General features: G+C 33.0%; 1 protein-coding gene across 3 annotated transcripts in view; it reads right to left on the bottom strand.

Moving 5' to 3' along the window:
- UBE3D (ubiquitin protein ligase E3D) overlaps window positions 1-19268 on the bottom strand; it is a 303942-nt gene that overhangs the window by 227121 nt on the left and 57553 nt on the right. For all 3 annotated transcript variants that reach the window (XM_074310433.1, XM_074310435.1, XM_074310432.1), the window contains exon 8: window positions 17362-17531. In XM_074310433.1, the coding sequence (XP_074166534.1) occupies window positions 17362-17531 (170 nt within the window). The remainder of the gene's footprint in view (window positions 1-17361; window positions 17532-19268) is intronic.

Below are 19268 nucleotides of genomic sequence, written 5' to 3'. Positions count from 1 at the left end.
CTAGTTGATCAGTGGAACAGATTAGGTACCCAGGACAAAATAGGGTACAACTATAGCAATCTAGTGTTTGACAAACTCAAAGATCCCAACTTTTGGGATAAGAATTCATTATTTGACAAAAACTGCTGGGAAAACTGGAATTTAGTATGGCAGAAACTAGGCATGGACCCACATTTAACACCACATACTAAGATAAGATCAAAATGGGTCCAAGATTTAGGCATAAAGAATGAGATCATAAATAAATTGGAGGAACAGAGGATAGTTTACCTCTCAGACTTGTGGAGGAGGAAGGAATTTGTCACCAAAGGAGAACTAGACATCATTATTGATCACAAAATAGAAAATTTTGATTACATCAAATTTAAAAGCTTTTGCACAAACAAAACTAATGCAAACAAGATTAGAAGGGAAGTAACAAATTGTGAAAACATTTTTACAGTTAAAGGTTCTGATAAAGGTCTCATCTCCAAAATATACAGAGAATTGACTCTAATTTATAAGAAATCAAGCCATTCTCCAATTGATAAATGGTCAAAGGATATGAACAGACAACTTTCAGGTGATGAAATTAAAACTATTTCCACTCATATGAAAGTGTTCCAAATCACTATTGATCAGAGAAATGCAAATTAAGACAACTCTGAGATACCACTACCCACCTGTCAGATTGGCTAAGATGACAGGAACAAATAATGATGAATGTTGGAGGGGATGTGGGAAAACTGGGACACTGATGCATTGTTGGTGGAGTTGTGAAAGAATCCAACCATTCTGGAGAGCAATCTGGAATCATGCCCCAAAAGTTATCAAACTGTGCATACCTTTTGATCCAGCAGTGCTACTACTGGGCTTATATCCCAAGGAAATACTAAAGAAGGGAAAAGGACCTGTATGTGCCAAAATGTTTGTGGCAGCCCTTTTTATAGAGGCTAGAAACTGGAAAATAAATGGATGCCCATCAATTGGAGAATGGTTGAGTAAATTATGGTATATGAATGTTATGGAATATTATTGTTCTGTAAGAAATGACCAACAGGATGAATACAGAGAGGCTTGGAGAGACTTACATCAACTGATGCTGAGTGAAACGAGCAGAACTAGGAGATCATTATACACTTCAACAATGATACTGTATGAGGATGTATTCTGATGGAAGTGGATATCTTCAATATAGAGAAGAGCTAATCCAATTCCAATTGATCAATGATGGACAGAATCAGCTACACCCAGAAAAGGAACACTGGGAAATGAATGTAAACTGTGAGCATTTTTTTGTTTTTCTTCCCAGATTATTTTTACCTTCCAAATACAATTCTTCCTTTGTAACAACAACAATAACAAAATTCGGTTCTGCACATATATATTGTACCTAGGATATGCTATAACATATTTAATATGTATGGGAATGCCTGCCATCTAGGGGAGGGGGTGGAGGGAAGGAGGGGAAAAATTCAGAACAGAAAGGAGTACAAGGGATAATGTTGTAAAAAAAATTACCTATGCATATGTACTGTCAAAAAAAAATGTTATAATTATAAAATTAATTAAAAAAAAAAAAAAGCAGCAGCTTTGGTATAGGGCATGAGATAACAATAGTGTTTCCCAAATACAAAAGAATTTCCAAAGCAGGACTGAGTGCTTTGTAAACCTTAAAGCTTTATATAAATGCATTTATTATTATAATACTTTTATTCCATTCTATTTTCTCTCCCGCAGATACTTCATTAGTCCCTTACACTAAGGAAACCCTGAGCAAAAGGAAATTCCCTTATATTGTCTACCCTTCTCACAGGTATTTTTCACTATAAATGAAACCTAGTTTTCCCATGGAAAAAAACACAACTCCTTTAAAATATCTTCCCTAGGGGCAACTAGGTGCTACAGTGGATATAGCACTAGTCCTGAAGTCAGGAGGACCTGAGATCAAATACAACATCAGACACTTAGTTCTTCCTAGCTGTGTGACCCTGTGAAAGACATTTAACTCCAATTGCCTCAGCAAAAAAAATACAAACAAATAAATAAATGAATAAATATATAAATAAAAGTGAATAAATAAATATGAGTTAATTAATTAATTAATTGATGAAATAAAATAACTTTCTTTTCCACCTCCCTAGAATTACCTCTAATCAAGTCAGGCAAGAAAGGAGAGAATTCAGCATTCTCTCTGCATCCCTGCATCCAACAACCACCTCCAGGGCACTGTCCCACTTAACAGCCTCTCCTCTTCTGAATTCAATTCAACAAATATTTGTTGAACACCTACTTATGGAAGCCAATAACAAGGCACCACAAGGGGAGAAAAAACAGAAATATCAGCAAAATAAAAATCTGAACTTCCAGGCATCTAAGTACCATAACAAAAGTACAAAGTATCATGGGAGTTCTGAGGAGGAAACGGTCAAATCCCATTTGGCAAGTAGGAGAAACTGGGTCTTGAAGGATGTATAAGCTTCTGGAAGGCAGAAATGCAAAAGGGGAGTAGGGAGGAATATTCTAGGCAGTATATAGCAATAGGCTCCTAACTGGTCTTCCTACCTCAAGCTTCTTTCCTCTTCAATACCATCCTTCATATATACTCTCTGCAGTGATTTTTCTACTTCTATATTACTCACTTCAGTCCCCTTCTCACTATTCAAGAGGCTACAAGCCTAGTTCAGTGCCTCATTACCTTTTGCTTACATTGTTACAATGGAGTCTTGTTTGGACTCTAGTCCATCCTCCAAGTTGCCAATATATAGATCTTCTCATGTTTCTGCACTACTCAGTAAACTCCAGTAGTTCTAATGCCGCTAGAATAAAATATGAATGCTTCTATTAAATATTTAAAGCCCTTTACAACCTGATCCTAACTTACCTTTCCAGCCTTGCTAAACATTACTTTCCTTCTTGAAACCCACGGTCTAGCCAAAGAACTAGTTTTCCTACTAATCTTTGAAAATAATACTTCATCTTACTGTGCTTCTCTATGTCTGGATATATTCTACACTTGGGATGCAATATCTCCTCTCCATGACCCCCTTGGGATCCTTTTTTCCTTAAAAGTTAAACTCAAATGCTACTCCCTAATGATGTGTTTGTCGTCTCCCATAAAAGACTGTAAGGTACTTGATACCAGGAAATGTTTCTTCATGTGGCAAATACAGTACCTTGATGATTTGAAGAAATTATCAAGTTTCAATAACTTTCAGCTCCACTGGACCTCATCATGAATTTCACAAAGTTTTCAAACTCTGAAATTCTCACCTCCTACCAGAATCTCACTTTTGACCTCTTCCTTACTCCCAACTATTCCATTTCAAATTCTGAAATTCTCACCTCCTACCAGAATCTCACTTTTGACCTTTTCCTTAACTTAACTCCTCCCAAATTGGCTCCTGACCTGAATCCCTGTAGTTCTCACAGTTTATCATCACCAATCTATTTTAAATAGATTCCCTACATGCTTTTGTTATCTCCATTTTGCAGGAGGAATGTAAGACTCAGAGAAAATAGGTGACTTATTCAGGTAGTGTCAGGCAAGATTCAAATCCAGGTGTCCCTACTCTACATGGAGCATTTTATCTACTATACCATGATATCTCTCTTTCTACAAAGAAGTGCCAGAGTACAGGTTCTTAAGACAAGGATCTATTCCACCTAAAATACAGTAAAATAAAAAATTCTTGTTGATTAGTCTTTCTCAGAAAGAATACAGGATTACTATGGTTACACACAGTTCTGCTCTGTGTAGTAGTTCTTTGGAAAAACTATATATTTAGGCAATCATATAAGAGAATGTTCCAAGTTATTAATAAGATAACTGTAAATCACAATAACTTTGATATTTCACTTCACACCCAGAAAAATTAACAATACTGCTAAAAGATGAAACTAGTTAATGTTAGAGGATTGTTGAGAGACAATAATGCATTCCCTTCCCCCCCCCCCCCCAAGCAATTAGGGTTAAGTGATTTGCCCAGGGTCACACAGCTAGGCAGTATTGAGTCTGAGGTCAAATTTGAACTCAGGTCCTCCTAACTTCAGGACTGGTGCTCTATCCACCGCACCACCTAGCTGCCCCACACTAATTCATTCTTCAAGAAATAGCGGATTGGCAAAATCATTCTAGAATACAATTCAATTAATAAAAAATAAAGTGGCTAAATGTCCTTAAACCTAGAAATTCCATTGTTTAACCTATATCCCAAGGAAGTAATTTACACCACACATATTTTAAAAAAGATTTCCTATTTGTTGTTGTTCAGTCACTCATGTCTAACTCTTTGTGACTCTATTTTGTGTTTTCTTGGCAGAGATACTGAAGTAGTTTGCCATTTTCTTTTCCAGCTAATCTTACAGATGAGGAAACTGAGGCAAACAGGATGAAGTGACTTGCCCTGACCATATAGCTAGTAAGTGTTTGAGGGTATATTTGAATTCAAGAGGATAAGTCTTCCTGATTCCAAGCGTGGCACTCTATCCACTGCCCTGAAGATTCCATATATACCCAAACATTTATAGAAGCACTTTCTGCATTTAGCAAATAACTGGAAACAAAGCAGATGTCCACTGATTGGGCAAGGCCTAAAGAAATTGTGCTACATAAATGTAATGGAATACTACTATGTTGTAAGAAATGATGTATGTGATGAATATAGAGAAGCATAAAAAGACCTACAAATACTAATGCAGAGTGAAGTAAACAGAGCCATGAAAATATAACAACAATGTAACTGAAAAGAACAACAAGCATACAAACATCAAAACTGTTACAATATTATAAAGAAGATGCCTGGTTCTTTTTTAAAAGATAACTCCCCCAGTTCATTTGCAAAAACACATAGATATGGAACATTGCAATAAAGTATATTTTTTGATATGCTAATTATTTACTGAGTTTTTTCCTTTTCCTTTTCTTTTTTCTTTTTCTTTCCTTTAAAAAGTTGTTATAAAGGATTCTCTAGAAGGGAGATGAGAGAGGCACAAACATAAATCTTGTAGATTAAAAAAAACAATAGATATAAAGAAAATATATTAAATATAATAGTTGTTTGGTATCATCTGAAATGACAATATCCAACCTCAATGATATGACTACTTATGTAACAATCAATTTTCTCTGGTTCTCAAAAGTAAATCAAAAATCCACATAGCTCTTCTAGCCATCTGGACAAGAGTCCTCTTCTATATAACATTCAAAGAATTTGGCTGTCTCATTCTGCACCAATGAATGTTTGTCTTCAAGGTTCATTTATCAATGTAAGCCTCTAGTATAAAAGTGGAATTAACCAGCAATACTGCAGCTGCTTTCTATCGCAGACATGAACTTAATGCGACAGCAGACTCAAAAGATTAGTAACCCTCCTTTATACTCATTTTTTCCCCCACAAAAAGGCAACAGTCTAGTCTTACATGAAGACATGTAGTCTTACAAACCAACAACAACTATATAGGCAAATCAAGGAAGAAGAAAAAGGTCACATACTCCATTGAGTACTAAAACTCCATTAAGGAATTAGTGGTTTGCTTATTTAAAACTGTTTTAAACATAAAATTTCTAAACACAATCCATATAGAAAACTTCTCAGGTGTTAACTGCTTCCACAGACTTTTGTGAATTTTTTATATTTTCAGAAGTGTTACAGTTAAGAATTACTAAAAATTAACCTCATGTCTCTGCCAAATCATTTCCCCCAGTTCCCCAATGCATTATCATTAATCCTATCTGAAGTATCCAAGGCATGGGACTTGAAGTTAGGAAGACAAATTCAAATCCAGCTTCAGCCACTTATTATAAATGTAACACTGGGCAAGTCACATAACCTTGGTTTTTGTTTCAGTTTCTTCAGCTATAAAAAGGAGATAATAGCAGCAAAGACTCCCAGTGTTATTTTGAGGATCCAGTGGGATATCTGAAAGTACCTAGCACAGCGCCTAACATACAGTAGGAGCTTCAAAAATAAATGTACTTGCTTCTTTCCTTCTTTCTTCTCTCCCTTGCCCATGACTACCAAGTTTTGCTTGATGTCTCTAAACTGTAAACTTTTCTAGAAATATTATTCAAATCATCTCAGTCCAGAGCTGAGATGTTAATTTAAGAACTCACAAAGTACAAAGTCCTTCTAGGTATCCAGATTGACAGTTTAACAAGCTTATCTATAACTTAGTCTTAGAGAGTTGTTGGGAGCACTGACCTAGTATGTCCTTAAGACCAGTTTCTAGACTTCAAGACTAATATTTCATCCACTACAAACACTGATTCTCATGCATATATTAGGAAAATAACTCACCTGAAGTATGATATGTGCTTGATGAATGAATTTTTTCCTACAGGGCTGTTTCCTTTATGCAATTAATGCTGACTAATAATAATAACTGAAAATTAGATCAGGGAATATTTGTGAGGAAACAGAATGACATTTTTTGTACACATTCTCCCACTGCTTCTTTCTCCACAGGTCATGATTATATTAATCTGTAACTCTTTTCATGGGAAGAAAGAAAACAGAGACTACTCTAGGAAGCAATTCCAAGAGATTTATCTCTTTTGAGATAGTCTGCTTTCACACCAGATCCCCAAGAAAAGGAATACATTTTTATCAAGAGTATGGTATTGCTTTCTATATCTCCTTTGCTCATTATAGATGTAGTTCGCTATGAGTACAAAGAGACATTACAATTAAAAGGGATTTGGTTTGGGGTTCCCATGCTGCCTTCAACTCAAAGGAGTTTTTTTCCAATTACATTCAAAGAAGTTATGTGCTCAACTTGCTTAACGATGAAGAATGTTGCTCAGAAACACAATCCAAGATTTGGATGCATGAACCTGACTAAATGACAAGTTGCTATGAGATGAATGAGTATAAAGGGGCATCCAAAGAATCATTACATTTCCCATAGGTGTCTGGCCACCTTCCCATGTTGTTAGATTAATTTCCATTCAACAGACTCCTATTTGAAGAAGTTGAGACATGAGACTCTTGAATAAGATGACATTTAACAATTTTAAATGGTTCATAATAATATGATGAACATTGCATTTTTAAGAGGCTATTCAGAATTATTCTAAGCCACTGTAGGTATTTTTTGAAAGAAGAATACAAGGGGAAAAAAAAAAACCCAACAACATTAAACTGTAAATACTTGGGCTCTTACCTCAGCTTTGCCACTTACTAAATGTATGATTTTAGGGATTCTCAGTTTCCCCAATTGCAAAAAGAAGTCCCTGGATTAGGTAAATTCCCCACAGTCCCTTCCAGCTCTAAAATGCTACAGTTCTATTCCAGAGTTGAAATTTTTCACACTAATCCTCAGGGATGCTCCTATTCGGAAGCTATTTTCCCCTTATGGAAAAATAAATGTCCACAATTGGAAAAATCACTCTGATATGCATATATATTTACTTAGCAACTCATCTGTGTTTAAAGAATAAACACCTAAGAATCCTAAAGTGTCAGAGCTGAAACAGATGTCAGAAAATATCTACGTTAATTTCCATACTTTACAAATGAGAAACTGAGGCCTACAGAAGTTAAATGATTTAATTGTTCATGATTACCCATTAATTAGTAGCAACACCAAGATTTGAAGCCAGTACTAGTAACTCATAATTCTAAGATTCTTTCTTATAGGTACAGTGTCTGGCACAAAGCAAGTAGTTAAGAAATACTTTATCTATACCAAGGTAATGTCTGTCCTACTTGAAGCAACTTGAAACACGTTTGATTTGGTGACATTCAAAAATAATTGTTATAGTGCCACATTATAAAATTCTTTTTAAAAAGTAATTTGAACTATTTTAAAATTATACAAAATCAATAATACCTCTAATCTTAAGTATTCTATTCTATTTTAAATGAGTATAAGTAATAAATTGATATATTTTACTACTTTAGAACTCAAAAGGATAAAGTCCTATTAAATCCCCTTCAAAGAAACTAAAGTTTAAATTTAATTAAATTCCTCTCTAAACATTTTCTGGGAAAGATTATCTTTGTCACTTCCAGTAGAGACTACTCAGAAATAACAAATTCAACCAGTTAAAAACAAATCCTCAGGAAAAAAAAAAAAAAAAAAAAGCATAAGGTAACGAAGTTTCATAAATCAATTCTAAGAATTTTTTAATTTGTTCTGATATTTTAGTTATTTATTTTCTCAATGTTCTATCAGAGTATTCTTCCAACTGAAACACAAGAAGAGGGAATAAAGTATAAGCTACAGGAATTTTACTGTGCAGCAATGAGAATGAACTTCAGCAAAGAGTTTAAACTCTAAAACAAACACCTGTTTTCATGTTCTTTCATCAGTTTTACTGTTTAGAATGTTACTTGAAAATCATCAGAATAAAGAGGACAAAGAGATTTAAAGTATAACATTTAGGAGAGCCATCTGATATAAAGAAATTCCATGTCATGTAAAAGATTTTTATTATAATTTATCCAAATGACACTTTCTTCATTCCCAGGTGAATGTAATAGACTCCTGCTTTGAATAATGCACAATTGCCACAACAAATGTTGGAATTAAAAAAATAATTGACAAAAACTTGAGTTAGAATTATGAGTTCTTGTGATTTTTTTTAAAGGTTAGCCTTAAATAAAACAATTATTATTTTTTTTTTTTTTGATGGGGAGTAAGAGGTGGAAGGATTTTCATCAGTCTAAGTCAATCCCAGTAAGGAAGCTCCCTTCACTGATATAGATCTTCAGTAACTTATTTGTGTTAGAAAACTATCTGGAGTACTTAATGGTTAAATGACTTGTCCAGGACCACAAAACTAATTATGTATCAGAAAAAAGAACTTGAACCTGAGTCACTTTTTATGTTCTATATCATTCTACCACTCAATAACAAATAGTTTCAAAGATTTAGAAGTGGAAAAATCTCAAAAGACACATTGTTCAATCTCATTTTACAAATGAGAAAACTGAGGATAAGGGGTTTCATACAGTGTACAAAACGGCAGAGCTAAGGCATGAACTATGTCTTTTAGTTCCAAACCCACAGCTCTTAAATGCAGAAACATCTAACGTTAAACTCATCACTCAAACATGCAATTTTTGTTTCAGAAAATATTCTATCTTTCAGGGAAAAAATCAGCTTTAATAGAATGCCCTTAAAAATAAGACTAATATTTATATAGCAAATAAGTATCATCTACTTATATTTCAATGGGGTAGTTAAAGTTTCTAATTAAGTCAACTAAGAAAATGCTAACATTTAAAAATATATATAGCTGTTAAAATGTTTTGATCCTTAATCTAAAAAGCAGAAATTTCCAATATATTAATATGTAAAACAAAGAAAGACTAGTTCAGAAGGCAGATATATGGCCTATGCAGCTCTTGTCTTTTAGCTATGTAAAAATTCAATATACTTTTTTAATAAAAAGATAAAAAACTTTTTCTATCTTGTCTATAATGAATAAAGTTAAATTGTTTATTTCAAAACTCAGGTCCTTCAACCCAGTAACATTATAATTAACAAACTGTATATTATTTATACTACCGAAAACATTTTATAAGTGTTATATTGTTTACATATATGCATACATATAAACATACATACACACATGTATATTACACATTATATATAATTAATATATTAATTTGGATTTTCTTCCATACCTAGCATGCAATTTATTATATTAAAGTGGTTTATAAAATTACAAATACACACATACACACACAATGCATTTCAAAATGCTGTACCAATATTCAACATGGCAGGACAAAGCTATAACCTCTATTCTGCTTAAATAGTGAAGTCTTAAAAACATTTTTTTAATTAATTTTGAGTTTAAATGAAATGGAAGAATACCTTCAAAAATATAGCTTGCCCAGATTAACAGAGGAAGAAGTAAATAGTCTAAATAGTCCCACTTCAGAAAAAAAAATAGAACAAGCTATTAACCAACTCCCTAAGAAAAAATCCCCAGGACCAGATGGATTTACATGTGAATTCTACCAAACATTTAAAGAACAACTAATTCCAATGCTATATAAACTATTTGAAAAAATAGGGATTGAAGGAGTCCTACCAAATTCCTTTTATGACACAGACATGGTACTGATACCTAAACCAGGTAGGCTGAAAACTGAGAAAGAAAACTATAGACCAATCTCCATAATGAATATTGATGCTAAAATCTTAAATAAAATATTAGCAAAAAGACTAAAGAAAATCATCCCCAGGATAATACACTATGACCAAGTGGGATTTATACCAGCAATGCAGGGCTGGTTCAATATTAGGAAAACTATTAGCATAATCGACTATATCAATAACCAAATTAACAAAAGCCATATGATCATCTCAATAGATGTAGAAAAAGCATTTGATAAAATCCAACATCCATTCCTACTAAAAACACTTGAGAGTATAGGAATAAATGGACTATTCCTTAAAATAATAAGGAGCATATATTTAAAACCGTCAATAAACATCATATGCAATGGTGATAAACTGGAACCTTTCCCTATAAGATCAGGAGTGAAACAACGTTGCCCACTATCACCATTACTATTCAATATTGTACTAATGAAACACTAGCCTCGGTAATAAGAGTCGAGAAAGAGATTCAAGGAATTAGAGTAGGAAATGAGGAAATCAAACTATCACTCTTTGCAGATGACATGATGGTATACTTAGAGAACCCCAAAGACTCTGATAAAAAGCTATTAGAAATAATTCAGAACTTTAGCAAAGTTGCAGGATATAAAATAAATCCACATAAATCCTCAGTATTTTTATACATTACCAACACAATCCAACAGCAAGAGATACAAAGAGAAATCCCATTCAAAATAACGGTCGATAGTATAAAATATTTGGGAATCTATCTACCAAAGGAAAGTCAGGAATTATATGAGCAAAATTACAAAACACTTGCCACAAAAATAAAGTCAGATTTAAATAATTGGAAAGACATTCAGTGCTCTTGGATAGGCCGAGAGAATATAATCAAGATGACAATACTCCCTAAACTAATCTATTTATTTAATGCTATACCAATCAGACTCCCAAGAAACTATTTTAACGACCTAGAAAAAATAACAACAAAATTCATATGGAAGAACAAAAGGTGGAGAATTTCAAGGGAAGTAATGAAAAAAAAAAAAAAATCCAATGAAGTTGGCCTAGCTGTACCTGATCTAAAGCTATATTATAAAGCAGCTGTCACCAAAACCATTTGGTATTGGCTAAGAAATAGACTAGTTGATCAGTGGAACAGATTAGGTACCCAGGACAAAATAGGGTACAACTATAGCAATCTAGTGTTTGACAAACTCAAAGATCCCAACTTTTGGGATAAGAATTCATTATTTGACAAAAACTGCTGGGAAAACTGGAATTTAGTATGGCAGAAACTAGGCATGGACCCACATTTAACACCACATACTAAGATAAGATCAAAATGGGTCCAAGATTTAGGCATAAAGAATGAGATCATAAATAAATTGGAGGAACAGAGGATAGTTTACCTCTCAGACTTGTGGAGGAGGAAGGAATTTGTCACCAAAGGAGAACTAGACATCATTATTGATCACAAAATAGAAAATTTTGATTACATCAAATTTAAAAGCTTTTGCACAAACAAAACTAATGCAAACAAGATTAGAAGGGAAGTAACAAATTGTGAAAACATTTTTATAGTTAAAGGTTCTGATAAAGGTCTCATCTCCAAAATATACAGAGAATTGACTCTAATTTATAAGAAATCAAGCCATTCTCCAATTGATAAATGGTCAAAGGATATGAACAGACAACTTTCAGGTGATGAAATTAAAACTATTTCCACTCATATGAAAGTGTTCCAAATCACTATTGATCAGAGAAATGCAAATTAAGACAACTCTGAGATACCACTACCCACCTGTCAGATTGGCTAAGATGACAGGAACAAAATAATGATGAATGTTGGAGGGGATGTGGGAAAACTGGGACACTGATGCATTGTTGGTGGAGTTGTGAAAGAATCCAACCATTCTGGAGAGCAATCTGGAATCATGCCCCAAAAGTTATCAAACTGTGCATACCTTTTGATCCAGCAGTGCTACTACTGGGCTTATATCCCAAGGAAATACTAAAGAAGGGAAAAGGACCTGTATGTGCCAAAATGTTTGTGGCAGCCCTTTTTATAGGGGCTAGAAACTGGAAAATAAATGGATGCCCATCAATTGGAGAATGGTTGAGTAAATTATGGTATATGAATGTTATGGAATATTATTGTTCTGTAAGAAATGACCAACAGGATGAATACAGAGAGGCTTGGAGAGACTTACATCAACTGATGCTGAGTGAAACGAACAGAAATAGGAGATCATTATACACTTCAACAATGATACTGTATGAGGATGTATTTTGATGGAAGTGGATATCTTCAATATAGAGAAGAGCTAATCCAATTCCAATTGATCAATGATGGACAGAATCAGCTACACCCAGAAAAGGAACACTGGGAAATGAATGTAAACTGTGAGCATTTTTTTGTTTTTCTTCCCAGATTATTTTTACCTTCCAAATACAATTCTTCCTTTGTTAACAACAACAATAACAAAATTCGGTTCTGCACATATATATTGTACCTAGGATATGCTATAACATATTTAATATGTATGGGAATGCCTGCCATCTAGGGGAGGGGGTGGAGGGAAGGAGGGGAAAAATTTGGAACAGAAGGGAGTACAAGGGATAATATAAAAAATTACCTATGCATATGTACTGTCAAAAAAAAGTTATAATTATAAAATTAATAAAAAATTAATTTTCAGCACTGACTCAAACTATGGACTTAAATGCATATGGAATTTTGATTTACACTTTACTCAATCCTTATTAAATCATCTTTTTCAGAGACAAAAATCTTTAACACCAGAAAAGCTGCACTTTGGGCAAACTGCAAGAGTGTTTTATGAATTCATATTTCTTAAACCATCTGTTTCCCAAAGTTGGTCTATTCTAGTGAGTAGGTTTAAAAACATATATGAGAAATAACTAAATCACACAAGATATGATCACATATTTTAAAAAACTATTAGTGTTTTTATGAAATATGAAAGAAAACTCTAATATATGTTTTGCAGTAACCATAATGTATAACATTGTTATTCCTTTTTAGATAACACTGCCTAGATTTTCTGTTATTGCAGAATTTTTTAACAATTTCAATTAAATTTTAAACTATTTTTTAAATTTAATTAATATTTTAAAATTTGTGTATGTTGGATTTTTTCTTTTTGTAAAAAAAAACATGAAAATTTTTCTACCTATTATTTTTTAGAAAAACAATGAACTGAGACTTGTGGCAAAAACATTTTTATATTATAATACATTAATTATTAATAATTAATTATTATATTTATCACACTACAGACAAAGGATTCAAATCCACTTGGTTCATTTTTTTTTTCCTCAGTTGGTCTGACACGGATGATATTGGTGAATAGCCCCTTTCAGGATCTTTCCCCTTCAAATCCCTTATAGACTTTGGTAGAAAATGGTTCTATTAAAAGCATGATTATAGCTTTTATTTTGGTTCTTAATCCAAACTCCCCAGAATGCTAAAATCAGATGTTTCCTTATAGAAAAAAATACCCAACAAATTACAGACTTAGAGCTTATCTAACTTAAGCAGTTCAAAAGGAAAAAAAAAAAAAAAAAAAAAACACCTCACTTTCTAAAATATTTAGAATAAATGGTCTCATCTTTCTAAGTTCCTGTTTCTATTAAAAAAAAAAACAAAAAAAAAAAACCAAGGTGTTAGAAGTTTATAAAAATGCCTCTCTAAGATTTAATGAAAATACATCTATTTCTCATGTTTATTTAAAGTAGGGAGGAAAAGATAACATTAAACATTTACACAGTACCTCATCATTTATCCTGTTTATTCTAAGAAATTCAGCATGTGGAATTATGAATAGTTTGGTTCGTATCATAACAGTCTCTCTCACATTTGCTGTCTCAAAGACAGAACAATTCCCAGAAAAGGGATAGCAGTAGGACCCTGGGAAAATACTCATCAAATTTTTTCTATTAGTGTCACTAAGAGATATGAGAAGTTATTACATTACTGACAGAATGGAAGAGACATGATGTTGGGATTTAAGTTATGTAAGTGTAAAGTATTAGGAGATACAGATGAATGGAAAAACTAGATTCTAATATAAAGATTAATGAATATGTCAATGGATCTGTGATCCATCCATGTGGTTATTCTTTACAACATTTTAGATACTGACTCATTCATGTTATCTCATCCTTCTGACTTCTGTCCATTTCCTTTCCTAAATATTACACAGGGGTCCATCCAACATGTTAGATATCTGTTAGCAATGGAGTCAAAATGTTCTTCAGTTATACTTCACTCTTGCCACATGTCCAGCTCATTTTAATTAATTCATGATTATCAAATTCTGAATTTTATGTATGGGATTACCTGTCATCGGGGGGAGGGAGTGGAGGGAGGGGGGGGGATAATTTGGAAAAATTAATACAAGGGATAATATTATTTTTAAAAATTACTCATGCATATATACTGTGGAAAAAAATTCTAAATAAAAAAAATTCTGAATTTTAAAGATTCTTCAAACAACAATCTTTTTTTTTTCTTTTTTTTTTTTTTAACAAAAGAAAGTCTTCAAAGAAAATAAGACCATTTTTATCATTATTCAGTCATTCAGTCCCGTTTGACTTTTTGTGATCCTGTGGATGCATAGGTCCTTCAATCTTCCTCTATTTCTCATAGTGGGGACAAGGCTGAAGTGTTGGGCAACATTTAAAGCAAAAGTTGGAAAGAATTAAACTGTGGCAATTTCAGAGTAAACAGAATAGCAATATCTTTGTACCTCTTCGGACTTCTCGCTCAAAGACAATTCTCTGGGATACAACTATTAGAGATTTGTATTGCTAGAGGCAGTTCCCACAGCTCTTTTCCATATTTTTCCAATGGCAAAAGTTGTAACCCCTACAGAAGCCTAAGTTAAAAACGTGCTAGAATTCCCCACATAGGCCCAAAATGAAAAAGGAACATTAGAAATCAATTCTATTTATATTTAAAAGAAGACAAAACAGTCCACAGGATATTTATTCTAGGCAGAAAACTACCAAAGTACAAGACGAACTTTATGAAATTCTAATCAAATCTTCCTCCACTTAAAAACCATCTCATGAACAATTGTTTTAAAGCCATATAAATAAATAAATATTTAAATATTAAGTAAAATACATTTTATTTAAATAAATAAATAAAACAAATAAAACAAAATAAAGCAAAAGATTAACAAACAAAAAGTCATGAAAAAACCTCCAGTGAGGTAAGCTTTTCTCTAAGTGAGGTAAGTTCTTCTCTAAGTGAAATACCCTTAAGCTCTTTCAACAGATCTTCATATGACATATTTTACCAACATGGCAGACTTCCTTAAATTTTGCTGTGGAGTTGTCCAGGATTTGAACTCAAATGTTCCTGACTCCAAGCCTAATGTTCTATCATCCACTGTACCTAAGTCACCCCTTTAAAGCTGCGGTCTAGAATTTGGCTAAGATTGAAGTCAAGCTCCCTGCCTCCATTCTCTTCCTGTATTTATAAATCAAAACATTTACTCTTCTCTACTTTCCCCATTAGGGCAATTGGGTGATTCAGTGGATAGAGTGCCAGGCCAGGAATCAGCAAGATCAGAGTTCAAATCCAGCCACAAACATTAGCTGTGTGACCCTAGACAAGTCACTGAGTTTGACTCACTTTTCTCTAAATGAGTTAGAAAAAGAAATGGCAAACCATTCCAATACCTCTGCCAAGAAAACCCCAAAGGGGTCATGAAGAGTTGGCAATGGAGAAGTATTTACCTCTCTCATTTTCTCCAACCTTGTAAAGAATCACTGAAAATGGCTTAATCCCATTTACCCATTCTTTCTATAAATGAGGACTGAGTTCATCTGGACTAGATGACTTCAATTTGACAAGTACAACTAGATGTTTCTCTTACTATCTCCTAATTTATCTTTCATATTAGTTCCTATTAACCTTTATTTTCTGTCCCTTCCAGTCCAAAAGTCATGCTTTGGCAAAGAAAGCAGATACAAAGTAAAAATGAAGAATTACTGTTAATACTTATCTAACCAAAGCAGCATCTCTCTAATCCTTTTTTCCTCTCAATAAATCTTTAAAAAAAGAAAAATAAACTTTTGGTTGTCTTTGCTCTTCTCATCAGCTTCACTTCATTACAAATTGACATTCCCAATATTATTTTACAATACACTATTCTGACAGAGTAAGTGTAATAAGATGAGATAAATGGATGAATTGCCTAGAGCCCTTTGGAAGAATGCTACACAAGGAAAAAGCATGATAATCATCCCTATTACCACTTCATAAACGATCTTTTTTTTCCTAAGAGAGTTAAACTTTCTTGTACCTACAATTCTTTCCTTGTTTCCAAAAGACCTATGGGGGCAGTAAAGCATAAAAGAATTTCATTTTTAACACTCTGACAACTTTTTGTCCTTTCTTTTTCATTCTTTTTGAAGCTGACTGAATTATCACATAGTATTAATGACATCAACAGCATTTTTATCTGTTGGACATGCTCTATGGTCTAAGCCTGGAGCCCTTTCTTCTTAGAACATTTATAAGGAACATAATGTTAAGCTAAAGCCCATTTGAAAATAGAAATACATTATAAATCGCTATAGTTCTGACAATGATGAAATCATAATTTACACAGGGAAGCTATAGTACATAGAACTGAGATAGCTATAAAAAAAATCTTCAAAAAGTAGTAGGAAGAGGAAGCTTTTTAAAAAGTTAAGTAAAAAATAATTATTATTATTTTAATTTGATTAAAAATGTACATATTTTAAGGGTATCCAGGCAGCATAGTGAATAGAGACCTGAGCCTAAAATTAGGAATACTTTATCTTCCTCAGTTACAAATTTGGCCATAGACATTTACTAGCTGTGTGACCCTGTACAAGTTACATAATCCTACTTGCTTCAGTTTTCATATCTGTAAAATAAACTAGAGAAGAACACCATTCAAATATTATTTGTCAAGACAACCCCAAGTAGAATCATAAAGAGTTGAACATGATGGAAAAATGACTGAACAACAACAATAAATATTTTATTTAAGTTGATAGGTCAATTTTTTCCCCTAAATCTTGAAAATATGGAATTTAACATTAAGGATTTTCAAAAGAGAAAAAGAACCACAGACTCATTCAATATTTTATCTAGTTAAATATAATAATTTAAATTTCCTATGGGTTTCAAATGAAATACTGAATTAGTAACCTCCTGAATTATAAACAAAGCAAACAGAAAACAAAGCATAAAGTGAGAAGAGAAAATATAATTAAACAAAAACTGCAACTTACTCATTGTTTCTATTTTTGATGCATGGATGGTAAAGAACCTTGACAGCATTCCAAATGCCTATGGAGTTGGAATCCAACATCTCCATGTCTTCAAATAATGAGAATGCTTGCATGCTCTCTGAATTTCCCAGAGATTTAATCAGTAAACTGTCTGAGTTTAAAAGCCACATCTATAGATTAGGATGAAGAGAAAGAAAATAAAAAAAACAGAAAACTGAAATCAAGAGCTTCAATGACTCTCCTTATCCTCTTCTTAAACCCAAAATCAATCAATGAAAAAGCACTGATTATGTACCTATATGATCAAGGTACTATGTCTCAGGAATAGGGAGGCCTAGGAAGAAGGTGAGAGAAGATAAAGAACAGCCCGTGGCATGGGTATCAGAAGACATACAACATTTATTAAGCTCCCCGTCTCACACAGCATGGCTCATGGGAATGAATGATAAACTCCAATTCCTATCTGCATGCCTTTGTAATGTTTTTCTGACATGCTCAGATATTCTGCCTCTTCACCTCTACTTCTTAAGATTATAAATCCTGACTTCTTTCAAAACTCAATTCAAATCCTATCTTCTGCAACATGCCTGACTCACTTTATCTTGCTGCTAATGCTTTCCCCTAAAATTATTATCTACCTACTCTCTGAACATTTCATACATATCTCTTTATGATGTATATCTGATTAGTATGAGAAATATCTGAACATTTCATATATCCATTAATGGACATTTTCTCTCATTAGAATACAGGTTGCCTTGAGGGCAGGGGCTGTTTTTGATTTTTCAAATCAAAACTCAAATTTTGAATAGCACAATGCCTATTAAACAGATACAAAATTAAAAAATATATATGTGTGTGTATGTATGCATGTGTGTAAATGCCTATGTATATATGTAAATGAAAAGACAAACAGAAACTTGGCCAATAATGGAATTTACTTTGCTTAAGTATATTTGTTATTGAATTAAAGTGCGGAATACAAGAGAGAGAAAATAGATGTATTTAAAATAATAAAATTTAATTTCAAAAAATGCTTATTGATTAATTGACAAATAGGTCTTTAAGAAAGTCTACCAAAGTGCAAGACTGAATGTTGAAAACTATCTTTGCATGTATTTTGAAAATAAAAAGTTATATATAGTGGATTATTTGCCATCGAGGGCAGGAGGTGGGGAGAAGGGAGGGAAAAATTTGGAACACAAGGTTTTATAATGGCCAATGTTGAAAAATTATCCGTACATATGTTTTGAAAATAAAAAGATGTAATAAAAAAATTAAAAAAGAAAATAAAGTTATTATTGAATAATTTCTTAAAAGTTTACAAAAACAAATCAAAACTCTGATTTCACAGCCTAAGATTTCCTTGAAATTGCTTAAAGTCAAGTTTTTAGCTTTTCATAGATGGGCCTTTTGGAAATATGGAAGTTGTGCCCTAATAGAAATTCAAAAGTGATGTGGGGACACTCTACCCAGAGCTGCTGAATGGTACCTCAGAATCCTCTTTACAGGATGATGACTGATTATTGGCAGGCCTTTGCAAAACTTAATTCTATAACTCAAAAAACCCACAGAGTTCGATACTATTCAATTACAGAGTTTTTCCAACTTAGTATAAGCAAAGGAAGGGCACTATCTTGGAAGGAAGGAAGGAAAAAGCATTTATTAAGCTATGCATCAAGGATTATTTGCCAAGAAGTATGCTAAGTTCTTTACATATATTATCTCATTCGATCCTCAGAACTACCCCATTTCACAGTTGAGAAAACTGAGGCAGATAGATTATAATCTATATGACTTGTCCAGGGTCTTGAGATGAAAATTGAATCCAGGACTTCCAGATTCCAGGACCAATACTCTACCCCCTGCACCTCCTAATTATGAGGATCCATCACCATAAGTCAGAC

The sequence above is a fragment of the Sminthopsis crassicaudata genome, chromosome 4, assembly GCF_048593235.1.
Source record: "Sminthopsis crassicaudata isolate SCR6 chromosome 4, ASM4859323v1, whole genome shotgun sequence".
Lineage (NCBI taxonomy): Eukaryota > Metazoa > Chordata > Mammalia > Dasyuromorphia > Dasyuridae > Sminthopsis > Sminthopsis crassicaudata.
This window is presented reverse-complemented; position numbering and strand designations above follow the sequence as displayed.